A 22585-nucleotide genomic window follows, 5' to 3' on the forward strand; every position below is an offset into this window, starting at 1 on the left:
GCATCATATTCAGCCTATTTCTGAACAGTGAACACGACGGGTATATATTTCAAATTTCGTTGAAGTATGTAAGCACTGTGGGTCACAGTAATGCTATGAAAGTAATAAACGTTCCTATCTCAACGTTGTTGCACGGCCCACATAAATTTAATCAAATTATACACCTGTTAATTTTCTCGTGTACCCTTTCATTTCGAAACGATTGAGACGCCGTGTTGAGTACACGGAGGCACGCAACCACACGAAGTTGCAACAAAAAATATACTTTTGTAAGCCATAAGGCAGCACATATCACACGGACAGATATTTGAGCGAGCAGTGCCGGCCGTGTAATCGCGGCCATGCGAGACAGTCCTCTTCATCCAGACACGAGCGCTGCCCAGCCTTGCATTGTCACTTCCCTGCAAGAGGTTTCACTCAACAAAACAACTTGCCAATCAGGGGAACCTTTTCCTTAAACGGGGTGAACGCCATCAGTTATTGGCCTACGGTGTCGCCCTTGAAGTCAAACCGTCCAGACCTTGCTACTAAGTCTGTGCCGCCTTTAATAAATGCGACATCTCAGGTTTTTTGTTTGTGTTTTTCAAGAAACGATATAAATCGGCGTACGCTTATCATAGCGTTTTTTTTTCTTGCTTTATTTTTTTGTGTGTGTGTTTGAGCAGCATTTGTTAGAGACACCGACACCCCCCAAAAAGCCCGGCGATTTATTATTGTGTCAGAAGACTACCCAATCAATGTGTTGCTGCAGCGTCGCGTATATTCTTTTATAAAATAAAAAAAATTAAAAAAAAACTGCTCGAAACCAAAACTGAAACTGGACTGGTGCGGAAGAAGAAATATAGAGGACAGAGTTGGCAAAAATCACGTGGCTGTGCAACTTTTTTTTTTCAATCGGCGTATTTGCAGCTTTTTAGAAGCCACAAAAAACTGTTATCGCTGTTATTGAGGTTCGACTCGTGTGCGCATGCGCGACAGGCTGGCCAGTTGGCCTCGGATTGGATGGTGATGGCTAAGGCAATTAAGGGCACCGCTGATTGGTTATTTCAGTTAATACAGTACAAAAATATTAGGTTATTAACTTTTTGAGTGATTAGAATTGATATCTTTTAATTGCAACTGTTCATAAAATAAAATAACCGGTTGCATATAAATAAATTCTCCAAACCTAGACATGCTTGTATCAAGGTCTGGCCACACTGTCCGCAAAGTCCAACGAGGTCAACGTTAAAACACTCAGTTTGGAAACTCCCATAAAGACAGCTTTGAAAAAGTGGCCCCAAACTGTCTCCGAGCACCGAGCTAATAACGAACACAACGCCACCATTTCTCCCGCAGCGGCCACTCGAGGAACTGCACGTGACTTCTATTTTGGCTTTAAGAACAGATACAGCGGTAGAGGTTACATGGGTGCCATCCCCGGCGGACGCGCCGCGTTGAGTAAAGCGCGATCCAAACCAACGCTTCTTTTTGCGCCTGTAGGTCGTGCGGCTGCGGATGTGACGCATTTCGTGGCGTTTTTGCTGTTTCCGGGCGCGCTTTCTGAGTCAGAACCGTGCGCTTTGGTTTGGACGGGCGAAACTTTGGGCGAGCGCACACGCGCGCACGCAGGCACGAGCGCACAAGCAAAGTGCAACTGCGACAGACTGGCCGGCCAGACGGCGAGAGAAAGAGAGAGAGAGAGAGAGAGATCGCGTGGTCATGTTGGAAGAGAATAAAAGGGGCGGAGGAGAGGGCAGCCAGACGGCGAGAAACGCGGAGCCGGAACTAGCTTGCCCTCCACCGATTGGCCGGGACACAGGAGCGCCCTACTACGTCACCGCGCGTTTTTGTGCGCATTGAGAAAGAAGTTGAAATCAACCAACTTTCTTGTGCGCGCCCGGAAGGAGCAAAGAAGCGGCGCGACGTCACGAAAATGCGTCACATCCGCAGCCGCACGACCTACAGGCGCAAAAAGGAGCGTTGGTTTGGATCGCGCTTTACCGAAGTTAAAATGTACCTAGGGCGGGACGTGCTACCTGAAAGGCCCGCTGAGGCATGGTTGTATAAAAACAATATTAACTGTGCCGCAAAATCCTGCAAACTAAAGATTTTAAAAACATAACGCGCCCCTCTTTTGGTACTAAACTCCAATAAATTTCATACAAAAAGAGTCTTTTCCGTTTGTTTTTACGCAAAAACAGGCTTTCAAAAAGCTCTAGGTGACCACAGTTCAGACAAGTGACAAAGAGTGGCGCTGTTGTCGCATTTAGCCCGGTCTCGGTGGACGCCAGCGGCCCAGGTTTCGACGAAGAGTTTCCCAACTGAGTGTTTTAGTAACGTTGAACGAGGTCAACGAGGTAGGCAAAGTCGAACCGGTCGAATCTGGTGAAAAGTTCGAAGGCTCGTCGAACCAGTTCGACCCAAAAATCTGGTTCGACAAAAGTTCGCGACACCCCTAGTCGAAACCATAGAAAACGGCAAGTGAACACGAAGAAGAGAGTGAGTGCGAATAAAACCGGCCAGTTTTTAATCAATAACTTTTGAGCGGGAAAAAAAAAAAAAAAAAAACGAATTTTGAGCCGCAAAATGTGTTCTCGGTAGTAGGCTCTCATATGTTATGTACAAATAAAAACCTTGGCGAGCATAAATACCCCGTCAATTTAGTTTAGCACGAGTTGTTATGTAACTGATTTATAAATGTAGTTCAACGTTCCTACAATGTAAAATACTAGCCGCTTTGTCGAGAAAAAAAATATCAGGCAAGATAGAGGACGCCTTTCTTACCAACAACGCCGACGCGATACGCCGCTACTCCAGCTCGCCTTGAACGACGAGAAATGATTTCTCGTTTAATAAATGAACTCGAAGTCCCCATATGAAGACTGGTTTTTGAAACGACGGATTGAGACTGTTTGCTAATGGCGCCGAAAGCCGGCGTCATCTTATCGACTCAAAAGCGACGCGAGTTCCGCAGGCGGCGACAGTCACAGAACCAAAAACAGGCGCGGGGCGCGGTAACAAGGAACTGCCCCCCCCCCCCCCCCCCCAAAAAAAAAAAAAAACAGTCAAAAAAAGTTGACAAATTATTTTTTTATTTTTAAACCGATTATGTGCCCATTCAATGTGTTTTATTACAAAGGATGATAAAACCATGCATTGACAACTGACATCAAAAAAGCTCGCGCAGCTTTTGAGTCGAAAATATCGTCTGCTACACAGATCTGCTATTTGACGCCGGCTGTCGGCGCCGTGTGCTCGTCCGTTTGCGGCAGATTGGCGTCGCGACCGCTAGAGCACTATATAGCTCCTACGGAGCAGAGTAGCGCAATCCTTTGAACTCCGTGTTTTGCCGACAACATGGCCGACAGAGCGGATCGGCGCGAGTCACGTGGTACTCAGGGTTCCAGGAGGCGGCCCGCCCTATGGGAGAATACATGGAGACCGACTCAACACGGCTGATTAAAAAATGAACGGCGAGTTCACACTTTTCAAAACTAGTCTGTCGTGAAGTTAGTAAAGCACTAAACATTTTATCAAAGTTTTAATAATATCGGATGCGTGTGCAAATTTTGAGAAGGCAATTTCCAAGGCAATGGCGTTTGAAGCAGACGATTTTTGCTCGCAGTGGAGATGGGCTTTTCGGGTTGGCCGGAGCGGGTCACGTGAATGGTGTGACGTCGCCGTGTCGTCTGCTGCATGATGCCGCTCAGGCAATTTTTTAAAAAAAGTCACGTCCTTGTGGGGCACAAAACTTAGCGAAAATTATTCTAAAGTGTTCCATTATTGTGTCAAAAACGATTGCCATTCCGTACATCCCCACAATACTGAAGAAACAACGATTTTCTCACGTTCTCCATGCATTTCTGACCGCAGTTGGAACCTCCGGGCGTTCGCCGCTAATCGCCGAGGGGCGGCGTTCTAGATTGCGCTACTCTGCTCCGAAGGAGCTATATAGTGCTCTAGCGACCGCTTGCGCCATCTCTTGTTTTCCGTGCAAAACGACACCTTATTCTTTAAAAAAAAAAAAAAAAATGCACCACTTGTTTGCAACATTGCACAAAATCATAGCGCGATAGGTTAATTAAGAAACCGATTTTTGCGGTTTAGAGAGACTGGCCGACACCCTGTCTCAGACACGCTGCACTAGACAGTGCCAGGTTTTCTTTTTTTCTTTCTTTTGCTTTTGAATTATTCTTTATTGCGTATTCCATAGAGGCGGATTCATCGATATGGCCGGGTTTAGCGGATTTTTTACCAACGTCTGTATTTATCGATGCGAGACTCCGCCGGCAGACGGCGCAAGCGCCTTAAAAGTTCAGAGACTTTTCTGTTTTTGTTTTGTTTTGCTTCTGTGCTTGTGGGTTACTTTGCTAGGACTCGACGGCGACTCGCTTGACTCGTCCGTGGTAAGATTGCACGTCAAGCCTCGGTTAATCTATAAATCCGGCCTCGGAGGTCGCGTGCAAATTAATACCTCGCTCTGCCCCACGTACCGCGGCCCCTGACCAAGTTAACAGCGGGACGACTGGTCCATTTCCGCCGCACAAGCGGGCAGGCGCGGCCCGGCATTGTCCGTTCGAAGCGGCGGCCACCGCGGCAGCTAGGGGAGGAGGGGGGGTTCATTCCACTAATTCCGCGTTCTATTTCAAACGTTAGCGATTCGGTCGGCCCGTCGGCTCTTCGAACTGCCTCAGCTTCGTTCTTCGAGCCCCACAAGGCGTCGTTGACCTTCCAGCGAGGCAGTCCTTCCGATCCGACGTCGGGGTAAACATCGTAGCTTCACCCTATTGCTTTGGTGATATGGTGGAATGCCTATCTCGTACAACCCGCGAATGATGGCGGCTCGACCGTCTTTTTTTTTAATTTTTTTTTTTATTATTATTATTACGATGGAGTGCATCGCTTTTTTTTCGACGAATTCGTTTTTTGGGCATGTTTTTGTGCTCTCCGCGCGTTTTCAATTTGCGGTAATCGATTCTGCACAGCGGGAATCGAGGCCGCACGTAAGGCTTATGGAAAACCTTGCGAATTAGCGAGACTTTTTTTTTTTCTTTCTCCCCTGTTTTTCTGTTTGCTTTGCTTCTATGCGGAATTGATTTCCGCGTGAGCAAAGTCGAAGTGATGTGGTCTAAGACTGCTACTTTCAGGGACTGTTTAAAAGAAGGCTCTGCGAACGTGTAAGGTAAACACCGTGCCGTTGCTGTTTCGCAGTAGTGGTCGCGAATCAAGTAATTGGATTGCGATTTCCGATAAAGCAATTACGCTTTGAGTTTCCCCTTGGTTCATTTATTTTGCTTTCTTTTCTAGAGCCAGGGCCCTTTGTTTTGCCATGGATAAAAAGGTAATTATGATTGCTCCTCGGTTTCTTTGTCTTCCTTGTTTTGAAGCCCCCGAATTTGAAGTTTGGTCCTCGTTTTCTTTTTTCCGTGCCCTGCGGTTATCGCCTCGCTTAGCAGCAACTTCGTCTTCCGTCACGTCGATCGTTTGCGTCATTGCACGAGTCACTCTGTTAGCCTTACTTCGAACACAAGAAAACAACAACAAAGCCTACTAAAGTAAATCTGTTACACGCTGCAGATGGTGGGAGGTTAAGGATTGCAGATGCAGGAAAGCCACATGGCTTTCGGCATTGTTGGGGGAGCAAATGTCTTAATGGTGCATAACAATCGGCATGAGATGAAATGCGATGTTGCCCATATAGCACATATCAGTTCACGTCGCACCTCCCAAATGGTTATTTGCGAAGATGCTGCTGGCATTTCACACTGAGCCAAGTTTTGCTCCCATTCGTGTTTCTTGCATGACCTGTGAACTGAGCAGTAGGTGAATGTCGTTCAAAGCAGTCCATTGTGTCACATTGACCACAGGATAACATTTGGTAGTGTTGAGGGAAGCAAGTTCATGTATAGCAGAGATGACGGTCAGCAACCTGCAATACTTGTGTGCAAAAACTTGTACAACACTGAAGAGCTTTAGTAGGGTGGTTGGTGCATGTCCAGCTCACGGTGGACTGCCCTTGCAATAAGATGGCACTGTGCTTGCATAAAGTGCTCCAAGTTGTAGCATAGTTAGTTCTTAAAATGAGTGCCTGCTCTGGCTCGCTGTGCATTGATTTGAGCATTGTTTACATAGCTTGTCGACATAATCAATAGCTCCCAAAATGGTTGTTCAGCTTCACCCGTGTTAGCATTTCTGCTGGCATTTCACTTGCGTGAAAGAGAACAACATTCAAGAAATATAGGGACTACAGTGCGTGCAGCTGTTAAATGAAGCGTGTGAGCGGTGGTCTGAGCTGCCATTGACCAATTTCTAAGCATTCCACGCATGCGTGACACCGCCATAACTGTAGTCCACAGGAGGTGGGTGCCACTGCACGAGACAGCTCGTGTCGTTTGATGCTCTGCTCGCGCAGACCCGCAGCGGGGTTGTCGCGCGTGCAGAAAGACTACAGTTCCCACGATGCATGCTGGCATCAGTGGCAGAATGAAACTGGTGTGAGTTTGGTTTATTGGAGCCGCCTAGCAGCAAAATCGGTAGTTTAACACAAACAAAAAAATGTCTGCCGCTACTCACACGCTTTGTTTAATAGTTGCCGGCACTGTACGTAGCACGTGACGCAAATTGGTACGCGTGGCATTTATTCGGGCTCGGTGTGAAGCAGACCAGCAGGTATAGTGGCAGACTGTGTACCCTAAGGAAAACGACTTTGAAAGTGGCGAGCTTGCACCAGAAATGGAACGTTTGTAAGACACACTTTTTCATTCTATCGTGTCGGCAGCTATAAACGACCCTCTTTTCAGAGTTTACTCAAAACGTCCACGACCCGTCGTACGCAGAAAAAAGGCAAGGTAGCAAAAGCCGGGGTCAAGGGCAAGCCCACGCACGGGGGTCTTAGGGCCCAATCGACCCGGGGACGCAAGGCCGCCGCCCCTTCCTCCCCGGTCAAGAGGGCAGCCAATGCGCTGCAGGCTAAGATCAGCACACGGAATGGCTCCGGCACCAACTGCAAGAGCTGTCGGCGGAGCTTCGCCACGGAGCGGGGGCTCAAGATGCACCAACGCAGACCCTGCAAGCCCGACAATGAGGTGGGTGGGAACTCGTAGCCCTTCACTTTCGGTGGTGTTGGTACGGAGGCCAAGCGTCGTCCACTCGCGTAGGACGCAAGGCATGCCACCATTGAATTGGTGGACAGGTGCAACCGAGTTACGACTGGGGTTCCATGTTTTTTAGAATTTTTTTATTTTATTTTTTTAATTTGGGGATGTTTTTTGGGCGTTAAGCACCAGACACATGGACGGCAGAATCATCCGATTCGACAGTCCGAACGCTGCTCTGAATCGCCGCACGCGACAGTTTGAGGCACACGCTTCCGACCTTGCATGCGACTCAATGATCCGTTCAGCTCCGCCCAGGAGATCCAAGCGCTCCAGTGGAGGTCAGTGTTCCTATAGTACAGGGTAAATTTCTGGTCCCAGATTGACAATTCAGGTTCCAGTTAGCACATGCATTCTTCGCTAAGGCCATCTTTCTCGACTGCATCAGCGGGATTCACACGTCCGGCTTCCTGTCGCCCAGGTCAGTTCCGTTTTCTTTACCATTTTGTTGGACCACCTGAGACTGGGTGGAAGAAACACGACGACGTCTCAAACACAACTAATTACTTTATATTTAGTGCTCCCTCCTTTTATACATCCTGAACCCAAAATCGTCACCAGACAGAACACACTCCAAACAATGACAACAAGAAGGCACGCCCTAACCTCGCAAAAAAAGGAAAAAAAAAAAAAAAAAAGGAAGACAGAACCATTTGGAACCAACAAAAGGTACACACATCAAAACATTGGCAAATGATAAACCTACACCAGCTCGCCTGCGCCCTAACTGTTTTTTCATTAATCGTTTTCTTGTTTGTCCTGCCATACCCAGTACATCATCATGACGTTCGTGCTAGCTGTGCTGTCATTGGCTGGATGCTTCCGACAGTCCGTCCGCCGTGCGAAACTATCTGGCACGTTGGACACACACCGGATCGCCGATCCGACGTCTGGAGTGACCAAACTTTTCTCGTATCAGGCAGTCGTATTGCCGGATCGGACGTCGGATCGGATGGATTTTTCGCGCATGTGTGTCGCGCTTTATTTTCTCTGAGAAATTCAGGGTTTTTCTGCATCTACTTTCAATGTCGGACAAGAAAGTGGCATCTATTGGGGGGGGTGTGCTTACGTCGGAGAGAACTGACGCTGCCGCTGGCCCTAACCTCTAGGAAATGCGTGCGCGACCCAAATACTCGTAAAATGTCCCAGTTCCGCTAACGGGAGGAAACGAGATGGGGCACTTGGTCACCAAAGAAGGCCACAACCTTTCAAACGGTTAAGTATGAGTTGTTCTCTAGATTAACACATGATAAAGCTGTAGATAAATAATTGTTTCTTCAAAGCATAGGTATTTCTTATTTACGGACATCTCCAGTTTTGGGTTTTTCGGTTTTCTTTGACTTTGGCAAAACTGGCAGGGGGTTAATATTCGGGGTTTCCCGGTATGTACCGAAAACACGGGACCCCAGTTAAAGGGGCCCTTCAACTACTTTTGACTGGTTTTTAATTTGCACCGAACCTGAGCACACTGACGTAGTAACTTAATGAAACTTTGCTTTTCTCGAACTTCACTTTATTTTAAAATTTATAGGCAAATTAAAATTACAAAAACAAGCAAAAAATAACCTTCATGACGTCCTTAGTCCTGGCTTGAGTGGCCGTGAACTAGAGGAGGGGTAGTGAGCTCAGCGAGCGCTCACGGCTGCCGCACTCCGTGTTGACAACTCGAGAAGGCGGCTCGCATTGCATTTGCTGCGCGATTAAACACTAATTCGGCATGGGACTTCATTGGCCACAAACGACAGCAAACACGGGATAAAGATCAGTTCAGAACGGGAGCCACTTCGCGCTGCCAAATAGTCAAACCGCAAGCCAAAGCTGCTCGCCGAAGGCCTTCGGAACGCTCGAAACTGGTCGGATCTTCCAGCCCATATGACCGCAGCGCTGCCACATACATTCTGGACCTTTCTACGCTCACCGTTGTCGGTGCCTGATCACACTATACCTTTCTAGTATGCCTGGCCTTTTCCACCGCTTGGTGGCATACATGTATATGTCGACGGTACATTTCTTGTTTCCGTACTTTGTTTCTTTTCTCATCTAAAATACTGAACAAAAACTTTTCATAAATAATTGAAACGGTTCGCACCACTTATATTTTGTATTTCGACTGAAAAGAACCTTTTTGCGGCTCTGACCAGTGGTAAGCCCAGGACCAAAGACGTCACATATCGCGCTCTTTCAGCACCGCGGGTCACCCCCGTAGGTGGAGGAGGTTTCCACGTCTTCCGGTTAAAATATGTCGCACTGATATTTAGTTACTCTCTCCGTGCCCGCTGGCTTGCCCGAACCCCAAGAGACGTGGAAACCACACAAAAGGTAGGTTCTTAAATATGATTGCAGGGCCCCTTAAGACCCTGTTTTGTTCACTTTCTAAATGAGGTCCAAAGCTGTCAGTTTCTTTATTCAACTTTAAGCTTTAACGCTAGCTGTCCGGTTGACTTCGAGGTACCGTGTTAGCATAGATTTTTTCCAGTGGGCAATGAACCCTGCAATTTGAAGAAGGCAGATTGTAGCAGGCTCTGTGTAGCAAGGTCTTGAGGCACGTTGAAGTTGTCCAAGTGGCAGATATCAATCTTAAGTTTTTTTTACTAAAACTTGCATTTTCTTTTTTTACTGAAAGCTTTAAAGTTTTTTTTTTTTTTTTTTTTTTAATTGTGTAGCTTTTGCAATGGGCTCGTAAGTTTTACTACCCTATTGTCTAAAACTCGATACTGTGGTGAAGGGAAAAAACTAAAAAACTCGTGTCGAAAAAAAAAGACCCGGGAGAAGAGGCCGTTGGAACGGGCCTTCTTCATGGAAAGATGAATACGCTTAGCTATCCCCAGCTTCCCTGCACGCTCACTGTCTTTTTGTTCACTTCTACCTGTCTTATTTACCCAACCGAGGGGTGTTAATTGACAGTTATATCCGACTGCATGCAAGAAAGATTGCGGGTTGGGATTGTGCACGTGCAAAACACTAGAGAAATGCTAACGTATTTGGTATGCCTTGCGAGAAGTTCTTGAGAGATCTTGGGCCCAGGGGGAGCACCAGTTTCCTGATGGTGGCTGCCACGATAAGCAGCAAGGGCAACGTGGTGCTTGCATTGACTTCACAATCGCCTGTAATTTGACTGTCCTACATGAAGCTCGGCTTGGGGATGATTTCCGGGACCTATCTTATTTAGACCAGATTGCCGTACAGCTGCAGGAATGCACAGTAAAAGTGTTTGCCCCCCACAATGTGTGTGTGACCACTGTAATCCACACACTTTGTCGTTAACCACCAGACGACGCTTATGAAAACTGGCAAAGTTGTTGCTCTGCTCTGAACAGCAGTAGCGATCGCACAGCATGATTCACGGAGGTATCGTGGTCGAATTTTGCTGCCCACTTGTTCTATCATATTCACAGCCTCCATATCCTGCAGAAAAGTGTGGTTGGCCAGGCAGCTGAGGCTTGTCTTAGTTTAAGCTAAAACTGATTACTGTAGAATTCCTTGCATCCGCACTAAGCGCCCATCCCCAAAATTTGAAACTTCTGAAAAAATATGCACAGTACATATATATATAAAATTGATGACCTCACATGCGCCCATCCCCTATTTTTTCGCGATTATCTTCAAATTTTGAGTGGGCGCTTGCTCGGTATTTTACAATAGACATTTCCATTTTTAATATTTCTTCTGAGGGCTTCAGTGGCACTGGAAGCATGCGGAATTAAGGCAGCAAGAGTGCGCAGGAGCTACTCTCTGTTATACTTATGGAGCGGACAACCGGGATCATTCTGAGCAGGTGGTTTTTACCGTATGTTATACTCGCATATTCCTTACACAGGAGCCAGCAATGCAATACTAAAGCTGTTTAATGTTCAGGCACCCCTCCCTGTTATCCTTTCTGATGGTTGTTCTTCTAATGGCCACCTTGCATTGCATTTGCTGCACCTACCGAATGAGCAGTGTGTGGGGTTGAAGATGTAGCTACCATTTGACAGGCACATGGATGTTTGCTTGTTCATCAATCTTGTCAGTTTTTGAAGGGGTACTACTTTGGGATAATTGTTTCCCTAACTATGTAGGCAAGTATAAGGGTCAGAGCCCACACATGGGGGAACTTGCAAACTCTTGGATTGCACCGCTCAAGAAATAGAAATAAAAAAGGAAAAAGCTATGCGAGAATGTACTTTGTCACAAACATTGGTAGATCCCAGCGGGAGGTTTCATAATGCATGATTTTATAACCTTCAAAAAACCAAAAACACGTTGATTTAGAGAAACTTTGAGCATATATTGTCAAGAAGTGATTCCCCGTGACTCCCAAACACTTTGACGTCCTGGTCCCCTGTGCCATTCCTCGGGTTTTTAGTCAGACTTTGTTTTTCCTTCTCAAAAAACAAACAACTCTGCAGTGAAAAAAAAAAAAGGGTAGTGTTTTGGCATTATAATGTAGTCTGAAATGCGGAAGCGGATTTTCTTTAAATGCTTAGTCTTGGGAAAATTGCATGAGCACTTTAGGGCAACGGGTGCCCACTGGCCAATCCTCTAAAGGGCGGGTCATTATGTTTGCATGCGAGCGTGAAGGGCGATTCACACACTTGCATCGAGTCCAACCTAGTGCGACTGCAACGGCTTGTGACGTATGGTTTGCCATGGCAACAGCTCCGTGGGCTCCAACAAAACAGGTTTTGACCCCGTTCTGTTAGAGGCGACGCAGCTGTTGCCATAGCAACCCGTATGTCGCAAGCCGTTGCAGTCGCACTAGGTCGGACTCACGCAAGTGTGTGAATCGCCCTTGGCCGTCTGCGTTACGACTGCTTACGACGAGAGCACATTGGTGACATCTGGCGGTTAACCCTGACCCACTTAAGGCTTGCATATATTTACTCATTTTTGTTTTACGGATCATTCTGTTACCACAGGCTAAAAATAATTCTGACAGTGTTATAAGCGATCACTTCCGATGGATTGTGTGTAGATTTGACCTCGCAAAAAGTGCAAAAACCTTGGGTCTAGTCTTATGCAGTTCTATACCCCGTTTCAGCTTCCGTCCGAGCGCGGCCGATGTTATGAGCCAAAGGGCCAATCAAACAGCGCAAAAAGCACAGCGTCATGGCGTGCTCCCTGTGCTTGATAGGACTAGCCGGCGGAGGAGCACACACAGAGACACGGGGAATACCGGCCGGTCCTATCAACTGCAGAGAGCACGCCATGACGTTGTGCCTGTTTCGCTGTCTGATTGGCCCTTCGGCTCATAACATCGGCCGCGCTCGGACCGAAGCTGAAACGAAGTATAGGGATACCCAACAGATGGTACCAGCATGTGTCGCGAGTGGTTCCAAGTGAGCACACAGCACTCGATCGTGCACAAACGCAACTGTGGGAACCAATCTCCCGTCGTAACCAACGCTCTACTCGGTTGCCTCGTCTGTAGGAGGCCGCGGCGGACGTCGACTCGGACGGGCCAAAAGCGGTTGCAGTGGCGGACGCGTCCTCGGACTCCGACTCGGACCTGCCACTGGTCAAGAGCAGCCGTCGGTCAACCCCCCGCCTCGGGGCCACGGGGGGTTCCCCCTCGGGGGCTCTGGACCTGGGGGCCCAGCTGAAAGGCAAGCTGCAGGGCAAGCTGCAGAGCAAGCTGGGCAGCACTCCCAAGGGCCTGGCGCTGCTGAGCTGCCAGCGGTGCGGCCTGAGCTTCGACCCCAAGCGGGACGGCCCTCGCTGCAAGCACTGCACCCGGGAGGACGACGAGGAGTCCAGCGAGGACGAGGACAAGGCAAGTGGGGCTGCCGCTCGCAGTTGGCAGGAGGAGCTGTACGGCTGCCCTCTCGGGGGTGCCGAGCCCTTCCGCCTGGGGGGACTCTTCTCCTTCACGGCCGGCCTCTTTGCCGGAGCCTCGCCGCCCATTAACGCCGAGTGAGGACGCGCTGCTGTCCGACGAAGGACGCCACCCCACAGGGGTCTGCCCCCGTGCGGAATCCCGATCGGCAGACGGCTCGCCTACCCATGTGGGAGGTGTTGGGTCGTTCGCTCGGCCTCTCGGACTGTTTGTTTTCTTTCTCATTCTCATTTCGTGTCTGTGCAATTTTCTTACGTGCAAACGTTGCGACGAAGAGCCTATATTCGCGGCGAGGCTCTTCGTCGCGGCCTTTCTGCGCGAGGATGTTGGGTGGTCCCGCGCTTGGGCACCTGCGCTGCTCTTGCGGACACGGTTCTACGGGTTTTAGTTTTTCTTCTCGGTCAGGGTTGTTGCAGTTTGACGGCGGCTGGGTGTGCCTTTGTGGCGACGGCCTTTTGACCGTGCACATCGAAAGAGTGAGCGTTTTGATGCCTGGGAGGTGGGTCGGACACATCCTACCAAATGACCAAAAGAATGCATTCCCTCGTTACCGCTTAGCGTACTGACGCCATCTGTTGGGTAGTCCCAGAACAATTTCGACCCGTATGTAACTATATCGAATGTATTCAGTATTTGCTGGATCAAACATACCCATCGTCTACAAGAAATAGTCGCCTATAACGTTGTCCTAATTATTTCAAACCAACGGGAAAAGAATGATGCCTAAAAAATTGTAAAAACCTATATGCAGGTGGGAAACGTTCTGGGGCTACTGGTGTGAACCACACACCCGTTCATAGTCAAACGCCTGTGTGTAAACCAGCTTTGAGGTTTGCTGATGTGGCACCATTACGCTATGTGCCAACTTACCTGAGCCTGTGCACTCAAGCTGGCCACTGTGTACCTGCTCGTATCTGTTATATTGTTGAGTGTGTTCCAGACTGTTTTCTACTTGTTTCATGCATGCATTGTTTGTGGGGGGGGTCACTCAATTTAAATGTGGTCTGTTCTTTCAGTTGCATTGCTCCCTAAGCTAGTCTGGAACAATTAAATTCCCATGTTCACACTTTCTTTTTTTTTTGCCAAAGACGGTACAGTTGCAATATTTACTTTTGCCCCGTTAGAGTCTATGTTTGGTACCTGTCAAAAATAGGGGTTATGTGTCTCGAACCCTGGTTTCAAGTTTGCTAGTCGCCGGCTATAATCCGTTGCAACTTAAGAAGGTAGGGCAAGGGTAAAACAAGCCGGGGAGGAGGAGGCAGGCGAAACGCTAAAGAGGGAAGGAGATTTCCCCCTCTCTTCTCCAGTGTTCCGACTGCTTCCTCCTCCCCAGCCCGTCTTACCCTCGCCCTACCTTCTGCAGTTGCAACGGACTGTAGTGTGGCACATCAATGAATGCGAGTATATGAGCTTATGCAAAGAAATGGAGACATATTTTCGAAGTTGAAGCTTTAACCGTATGTTTATCGAGAAGAACTGTCGGGGACACTGGAGCCACCGAATTACTAGCTTTCACGATGGGTGCTACGTCTGCCATCTTGTGTTCTGAACTATCTGCAAATACATGCGAATGAATAGCACCTGCTGCCAATCTTAAATGCTATCCCCTAATTGATAGTTTCGAAATATTTCTTCCAACCTTTCAGGAAAGTAATGTCTTCATCGTCTTACCCAGTTAACCATACACGTCACATTCCAGCAGAGTCCAAGCTCTTGTGATGAATCAACAGTTCCTTTACATTGTGGAGAGCACACTATTCGCTTTGCTGGCAATTCTTTGTATTGCTAATTCTGTCAGAGGTCTTTGTATCGCTAATTGTGTCAAGTTACACAAGAATGGGGGCGGTCTGTATCTAGCTGTAATGGCTTGGTATAGCTGACTGCCCTGGTCATTGTAACGTTTCACTTTCATGGTGAAAGAAGATTTTAAGGACTATGTCAAATGTGCAGTGTTTTTGCGAAATAGCTTTTGTGAGCCACAGAGGCGGCGGTGTGAGACTTTCCAAATGTCATTGGTGACAATGCCCTGGCAGCATTACTCACTCATTTGTACCAGAAATTGTGCCATGTGAAATGGCCTTCATGTTTTGAAACATAGTCAGTAATTAGTACATTGTTCAGCAAGCAATGTCATACAGTAGTCTTGTGTTAGTTGAAGTGTTTCATTGAATGAAGACAATGAGGTCTGAGGGCTGACTGCAAGCAATTGTACAAATTGTGTGGTGATAGTGCCTTTGTGCATGTTGTTCTAAGTCATTGTTGTGATGGCATAAACCATTTTGCACGCGATTGTGGATGACACTATAGCTATTTCTGTCAGCAGAAGCATCGACACCAAGTCTTCCACGCACCGTCTGTTGTTTTTCTTGGAGAGATGTACCGTATGAAGCATATAGGCAAATAATTCGATTCACGAATCGAATGCGCTGGCTGCGTCCAGTGCTTCAGGGCAATCGCACAATTGGCTCCCGATTTTTTTAAATATATTTTTGTGCCTACTTACGCTTAAGGAGGGGTGTGCAAATATTGGAGCGCTCAGTGTGGGGATGCTCGAGTGATTCGATTCGCGAACGGAATATTTGCTGCTGAAGAATGTCAGTGTTGGACAGGTTAGGAGTAATACTACTTGACCTGCCTTAAGTTGTTTTTTTTGTTTTTTTTTTTGTGGGGGGGGGGGGGGGATTCTAAATGTTGGCACTGTGCACTTTAATCTCGGCTTTAGAACGGCCTTATTTCATAAAACAATTTCTCTGTTCAACTTCTGGATCTTTGGTAGATACAAATGTGGGAGTTGCCATTATTTCATCATATTTATTGGGTTTATTTTTGAGTTACGGTGCAACTGCAAATAAATCATTGAGCTTTGTACATTTGGTTTGCGTGCCATATCTGTGTTGGTTCCTCCAAGAAGTGAAGAAAGCATATCGAGGAGTCACTATATTAAAGGTATAAACATTTCAACAATGGGCAGACTGCACCCTTGGTGAGACATGAGGCACCACGAAATCATAGCGCAACTGGGTCACGGGGAGCTTTTCTTCAAGATACCAAAAGTGCCAGCACCAGTGAAATGTGTACCGGAGGCAAAATCAGAGACCAGGGAACTCTTTCTCTGCTGAGGACCGCACAGCCAAGTGGAGCCAGTGTTCTTAAAAAAATGGGGTACGTCCTGCCATAATTATGCTTCTTATATTAGATTCATATAAGCATTGCAGTTGGATTACATCTGCTCTAACTGTAGGGCTGTGGTCAGCCAGTATTTGCACACCCCTGATGCAGTGATGTTCTTTTGTCTTTGTATACTTCGTTTCACCCTATGTCCAGATGCAGCACATGCTACGCACTGATGGACCAGTCGGGCAGTGCCAAATGTGCACCATCATGGTGTTCGTCATGTTTCTGATTGTGTTCTATCATAGCTGAACCAATCATAAACAGAAAAGGTCCAGTGACTCGCGATTTGGCGCTGCGTGATTAGTCCCTTTTCCTCGTAGCATCGCCTGCGTCTGGACTTGTGATGAAATGAAGTATAGCTAGCTTTGTCCCAAAGCTAGCTACTGTCAAGCACTGCTTAATAATGTGTTCATACTAATTTTGATGATGCTGAGACCTGCCATGTCACTTAGCAACAAAGAGCTTACAGGTTTCTGTCCATATTGCGCGGGACTTTCCTTTTCCTCAAATTTCTGCAGGAGTACAAAATTCCGCAAAATTGCGTGTTCTGAAGGGGGAAAAAAAAGGCGAATGTTTGTTGTTTGAAATTTTTTATGGTGCAGATCAAGATGCGATTTGACGCGATGGACTCGAAACTGAAAGGAAAAAATTAGCTGAGAAAGGGGCAACCAAAAATGTAAACTGTTGCATTTTCTTTTTTTTCCCTTTTCTCCCTCTGTGCTGTTTTTTTTTTTTTTTTGTGCAGTTGTGGAAGGAGTTAACTGCATTGCTTCCAAAAGGTGTATTGTCTTATTTCTGGCCTTATTTTCTAAGTAGCATTGCCGACAGGCAGGCAGTTGCCAGGCACATTAAAAGCCTGGTTAACCACCTCCTCCTACAGAGAAGTTGTCTAGGTTTTGTGTCTTCAGATGCAGCTTCTGAAGTGAGAGCGGGCCACTTCAGATGCAGCTATTACCTCCGTGCCACAAATGCTGGCTCACCCAAATCTTTCCACTTTAAACGCAGTGTTTTTCCAAGTGCTAGTCAGGTGTAAAAAAAATCGGATAACTACGAACGAAGTGCAGTGGAACTTTCCACATTTAGGTCGAGCATTTGTCAAACTTAAATTTCTTAAATGTCAGTTTCTGGAGAGAAAAAAGATTCGAGTAAAAGAAAAGTTATATTTCTACACTCGGGGAGGAAGATGGAAACAAGCTGTCCGTGGTTGACGCTGCTACTCACAGGTGGCACAACGTGGAACAAAGTTTTGACACCCAAGAGCAGATTTATCTGAATTCTGTATTAGCGAAATAAATGCACCACCTAAAGACTCCCTTGTGAAGAGTTTCATTGCTCTCTTTTCATTGGCCTATTTATACATTCCTTTTTTTTTTACACCTGAATAGTGCTCGGGAACACCCTGTAGATTTAGCTTGTGTCGTGTAGAGCATAGTTTTGTGTGGCACCTGCTTTCAGCGTCGGCCTTTGCTCTTACATTTCCTGCACAGCTATGCTCGTTTGCCCTTCCCCATTTGCAAAGAGGTGTCTGCGAGCGCGAGGCCATACATTTTGGGCGTGCCTCGTTTTTTCAAGAACTTCAGAAGCTTTCGAAGGTTGCTACAAAGCCACCTTTAAAATCCACAACCTTGCTTGTCGTAGGCTTGTGGATTTTATGCTGCAAGGAGAAAGCGCAGACGGTTTCCAAAACATGTCTAGGAAGTTTCTGTGCACCTGTCTCGGATGTTTTCCAAGCTTGCAGCAGCAGACAGTCGAAGGAAAGCAGGTTGATAGCAAATTTGGCCCCATCTTTTAGCTCTCGATAAAGGCCTGAAGCTTTTTTGTAGTAGGAGTATGATACTCCTACTACAGTGGTAGGGGCTCGCTCTGCATTTCATTATTCGGCTTGTCTGAAATGCTGACCTTCCCCTTTTTATTTTTGTGGCTCTGCAGCTGGAACCATGCAACATTTAGAAGGAATGTTCTAGGTGCGGTCTGCCTTTTACAGCCATTATTTCCATTTTGTTTTTTTATTTTATAGAGTTTTCCGGTCTTGTTTGTATTTACCCCTTCCCATTCCTCCTCCTGAGCAGAGCTTATCCTCCCCATCTGTGCTGTTGTGCAATTTGTCTAGCCATTCTCTTGTGAGGGGTGCCTGGAGCACTGCCGAGTCCCAAACAGTCGGTCTGTCTGTCCCTGTACGAAAGCTGTCACATAGAGCACACGCTTGCGAGGTATGTCGACTGCAAACCTCTCAGGCCCTGTGCTTTCCCCACTGTGTTCCACCAAACCCATCTTTCTGCCACGCACTGTCGGTTGTCTTTGTCTCCTGTTCCTGTTGCCCACTGCTGTTTGTTATTGCACCTTGTCGAGGACCTGTCTAGACCTTCGTTCGAAGCACTCTGCTGAACTCTGAACTCTGTTTCTGCTAGTATTTTTGGAGCTGTATGAGCCACACTGTAAAAGGATTACCTAGGCTATAGTATCTGGCATTTCCAGTGCGAATTGGCAGTTGCCACGCATAATTGCTCTAATGACATGTGGCCAAGCATCTATCGAAAATTTATTACTAAAGATAAAATGATGCGCGGCAAAAGTTTTCATGTGTTAGACGGCAGCGATGGACTCCTTGGCAAGGGAGTCTATCCTTCATGGTTTATGGTGCAGGACGTGCATCTAAAGTTATCAAACTGAACGCGATTTTATATCGATCGAGTTAGATCTAGATCGGTGGCTCTTAAATGGGGGTCCTTGAAGGATTTCTGGGGGCCCCCAAAACCCTTGAACGTCAGTGGAGCCGAGCAATTAAACTTTTCTTTTATTTGTGCTGGCTGTCCCACAAAGCTAAATAAACTAAATCATGTGCGCCAAGTGAGTACAGTCGATTATCTTCCCTTTTAGAGCTTCAAAGTTGGTTTGCACATGTTTAGTGTTTTTTCATTTACCCTTTTGTCATTGTAGTAATCTAATAACCCCCCTCTTGCCGGGGGCATGGGGTTCCCCAATCCCTTTTGCCGACCAAGGGAGGGGTCCTCAAAGCATCGGCGCTTCAGAGCCACCGATCTAGACATTGGACAAGATGCCCCAAACTTATCGCTTGCTCCCACAAATTCGTTGAACCGAAAGTATGGCTCGGTCGCACAATATGCCGTTCGATTGATCGCTGCTCGGATGCAAGTGCCACTCTCCCGCGTGCAAATTCCGCATTGCCGCTTCTCTGCAACTCGTGTATGGTCGAACGTCGCCATCGGTACGGTTCCCGGAGCCCGTCTCCGACCGGCGTCTTTACCGCATCCTTGCAGGCAGTTCCTCGATTTCCGGCCGAAAACGGTAAACGCACCAGAGGCGCATTCCAGGCACCGTACCGGCGGTGCATGACGTTTTGTTTTGCGACAAAGTTACCCGCCCCGCCCGTCGCTGACACTGTTTTTGCCTTGCCCACGTTAGGACGCTCGGGAGACAGAAGTCAGCCCCCGCGAGAACGGCGACGCCGGCAAAGAGAATGTCCCGGGTGACGGCAACGCAGCCGGCACGAGCCGGGACACGGACGTGAAGGTCCCCATCCAGAACATCCGGGTGGTCAAGGAGCTGGTCAGGGCCGCGGCGGCGGAGCAGCGGCAGCAGAAGAGGAAGAGGAAGGCTGCCGTGCCCGTGGCGGCGGCGGCGGGGGCCTCCGTGAACAAGGATCTGGAGTGCCCGGTGTGCGGCAAGCAGTTCACAAAGAAGTACTACCTTCAGCGCCACCTGCAGATGACGTCGTGTTCCGGGGGACCGCCCCCAGCACATCCCTGCGAAGTGTGCGGCAAGATCTACTCGCGGAAGGTGAGCTTGCTTTGCTGAAGCATTGCTCCAGCAACCTTCGAGGGGGGGTTGCACGGCACGTGAAGATTGGTAGTTTCTCGTGTCGATAGGGAGAAACGCCATAGCAACTTGCTCGTTTCACGTTACAAATACCAGGAACTAAAGAACCAGAAAGATTGAACATTGTGCAGAAAGGTGAACGCTTCTCAGCCTGCCCATCTTCGCTTTGTTTCTTGTGCCTTGTTTGAACTTGCAGCGTTTCTCTTTGAGATGGTCTCAATCGGGATTTCGCATCGCCATTTAATGGCGCCTCTCCGGTTGTAAGGAAGACGTACCACTTAAATTTGCGGTCTCGTCTTTTGGACTTTGGGTGTGTTTTGTTGCCTCATAGTGAATGAGCAGAATTAATTTGGAACAGCTCAGATTTCAGCTTGCGCAACTGCTTTTGGAAGACATTCCTGGGGAATTTGTTTGCTTCTGAGGTTGCTGACAGAAATATAATAGGAGGGCATGTATTTCGAACGCCCGCCTTTGGCACGCGTTCGAACGCGTGGCCTTTGGCACGCGTGGCCTTTGGCACGCCTTCTGTTGTGCACTGGCCGAGCGTGCATCGTTTTCGCAGGCGGAAAGCTCGTGCCGAAGCTCGTCGCTGCCCTTCTCACCAGTGTTGTGGAGTTGCCACTCCGGAGTTTGAATGATTCCGGAATTATTTCGAATTTTCGCAACCCCGGAATGGATTGAGAATGGAATGGTCTCAACGTTGAGGGGAATGGAATGGGAATGTAATTAGATGCCTTTTGCTCGTAATAGAATGGGAATAGAATAAGCCCAGTTCTTTTTTTTTTGTGTGTGTGTGTTTATGGTCAGCGACACCGAGCCAGTCAGCGAGCCAGTTGAAATAAAATGAGTAGGCGGGAGATTGCTAACCCGTGTGGAGCTCTAACAGACTTATACGCAAAAAGTGCAATACAAAAACATGCGTCAAAGCAAAGAGCAGAGGGGGAAGGGGGGGTGGCGGTGGCGCCTTTCGCGCAGGCGACAGGCTTTACTGGCATTACACGAGAGCGAGCGAAATAAGAAACCAAGCACCAAGCAAAAGAAACGAAGGGAGCGGCAAAGAAAGTAACTGCTGTGCGGTTCCTCATCCTCCTTGTGTGTGTTTTTTTTTTTTTTTTTTGCAACGCCATGGAGAATACACGCGCGCACAGACTGTGATCTGGGAGCTGGGGCAACACAAAACTCGCAAAGCTCTGATAACTCGTCGACTCGCGCGCCGCCCAAAGGTGATCAGTTATTCTTTTCTTATAGTTCGAGGAGTGTTGTTTAACAGGTGGCCAATTCTGCTGCCTTGTACATTCATTCGCGCGCATTCTTTTGAAGGGTAAAATTTGGGTTTGCTTCGGCATTAAAACAACGCGAGATTCACTTCTCTCTTCTTTTCTACGTTTTTCCATACTTCATTTTTACTTGTAAGTCCGCCTTTTACTTGGTCCTTGTTCCGATGCTTGTTTTCTGTGTTATGTTTTACATCTAAGTGGGTTAGAGTTACAAGCAAGCTAGCGGATTCCTGCTCATTTCCTTTGACTTTAGTCTCTGCATACTTCGTTTCACCTTGCGATGAACCGCTGCGAACGCTACGAGTCACCACAGGCAATCCGGCAGCTTGAGTGGGACTACAGGCACGGCGCGCTGCTGCGCCCCAAGGTCACGCGACAATCACAAGGCACTGGATTGGTTTCGATGGCTCTGGTGCTGTATGTTGCGGTCCATCGTGAGGTGAAGTAGATTGTCGTCACCGCTCTTGTCGCGTCACAGAACTGACTAGACCTGCAGAAAGACAGTTTCATGCCATGATCTATGCACTCCTTCGTGCTGTGCTGTAAAGGTTGTCAGAGGATATCTTCTTGCCGCTGTGCATAGAGTCACTTTCACCAGCGTACTAGCCGTATTGCTGTGCAGGTATTTGAAGAATACAATAATATAGCTTATTTCCACGCTACACACAAACTGGATATTTTTATGGTCTTATCAAGCAAACCATGCTGGGCCGCGTATGTCCTAAAAGTCAAATGCAAAAAAGTTTGCAAAAAAAGTAGGGGATGCAAGTTTTGTTGTTTGTTGCGCGCCATGTGGTCGAAAGACCGATGTCTTAAACAAGCATTGCCATATGAAGGAACCTTCTCGATGTTTGCAGTACAATGCAATAGAGTTGTGCGAATATTCGAAATTTCGAATAGTAGTTCCGAATAATACACTATTCGATATTCGCTTCGAGAAGAACTGCACTATTCGCGTTTTTCGAAGTGTGGATCGTGGTGAAAGGAGGAATTGAATTATCGAAAACTAATTCCCCGGAATGGAATTGGAATGGAATGGGGGTGCCCATTCCGCAACACTGATTTGCACCGACCTGTGCCAATTAGTTTCTGCTATGCACATAAAGAAGATTCCCAGCCCCTCGCTGCATCCCTCAAATGGACTGCTGTAATGGCCAAGACGCTGCACACTGACGCAGACGGTTGCACTTCTGCGTTTAAATTTTAGTGGGGGTGTCCGCGCGACGCTGTGACTTTGCAAAGATGCCTTGATGTCATGTGGCGCACAATGTATAGACACTGCGTTTCCCCGCTAAATTTAGCCGAGGTATCGTCGAGTCAAAACATTCAGACTTTTTGCTCCTGCA

The 22585-nt window shown here is 47.5% G+C and overlaps 1 protein-coding gene across 5 annotated transcripts in view; it reads left to right on the forward strand.

Moving 5' to 3' along the window:
- Window positions 1-4299: 4299 nt before the first annotated feature.
- LOC8023474 (protein suppressor of hairy wing) overlaps window positions 4300-22585 on the forward strand; it is a 31155-nt gene continuing 12869 nt past the window's right edge. The window contains exons 1-6 of one of the 5 annotated variants that reach the window (XM_040504386.2): window positions 4323-4388; window positions 4639-4746; window positions 5290-5323; window positions 6819-7067; window positions 12547-12888; window positions 19549-19923. In XM_040504386.2, the coding sequence (XP_040360320.1) occupies window positions 5312-5323; window positions 6819-7067; window positions 12547-12888; window positions 19549-19923 (978 nt within the window). In that variant the 5' untranslated portion in view covers window positions 4323-4388; window positions 4639-4746; window positions 5290-5311. Of the gene's footprint in view, window positions 4747-5289; window positions 5324-6782; window positions 7068-12546; window positions 12889-19548; window positions 19924-22585 lie in introns of all 5 variants that reach the window. The other 4 variants (XM_029968829.4, XM_029968827.4, XM_042289572.1 and 1 more) reach the window with 4 other exon arrangements.

Source organism: Ixodes scapularis, unplaced genomic scaffold (assembly GCF_016920785.2).
Source record: "Ixodes scapularis isolate PalLabHiFi unplaced genomic scaffold, ASM1692078v2 PGA_scaffold0__279_contigs__length_252992795, whole genome shotgun sequence".
Lineage (NCBI taxonomy): Eukaryota > Metazoa > Arthropoda > Arachnida > Ixodida > Ixodidae > Ixodes > Ixodes scapularis.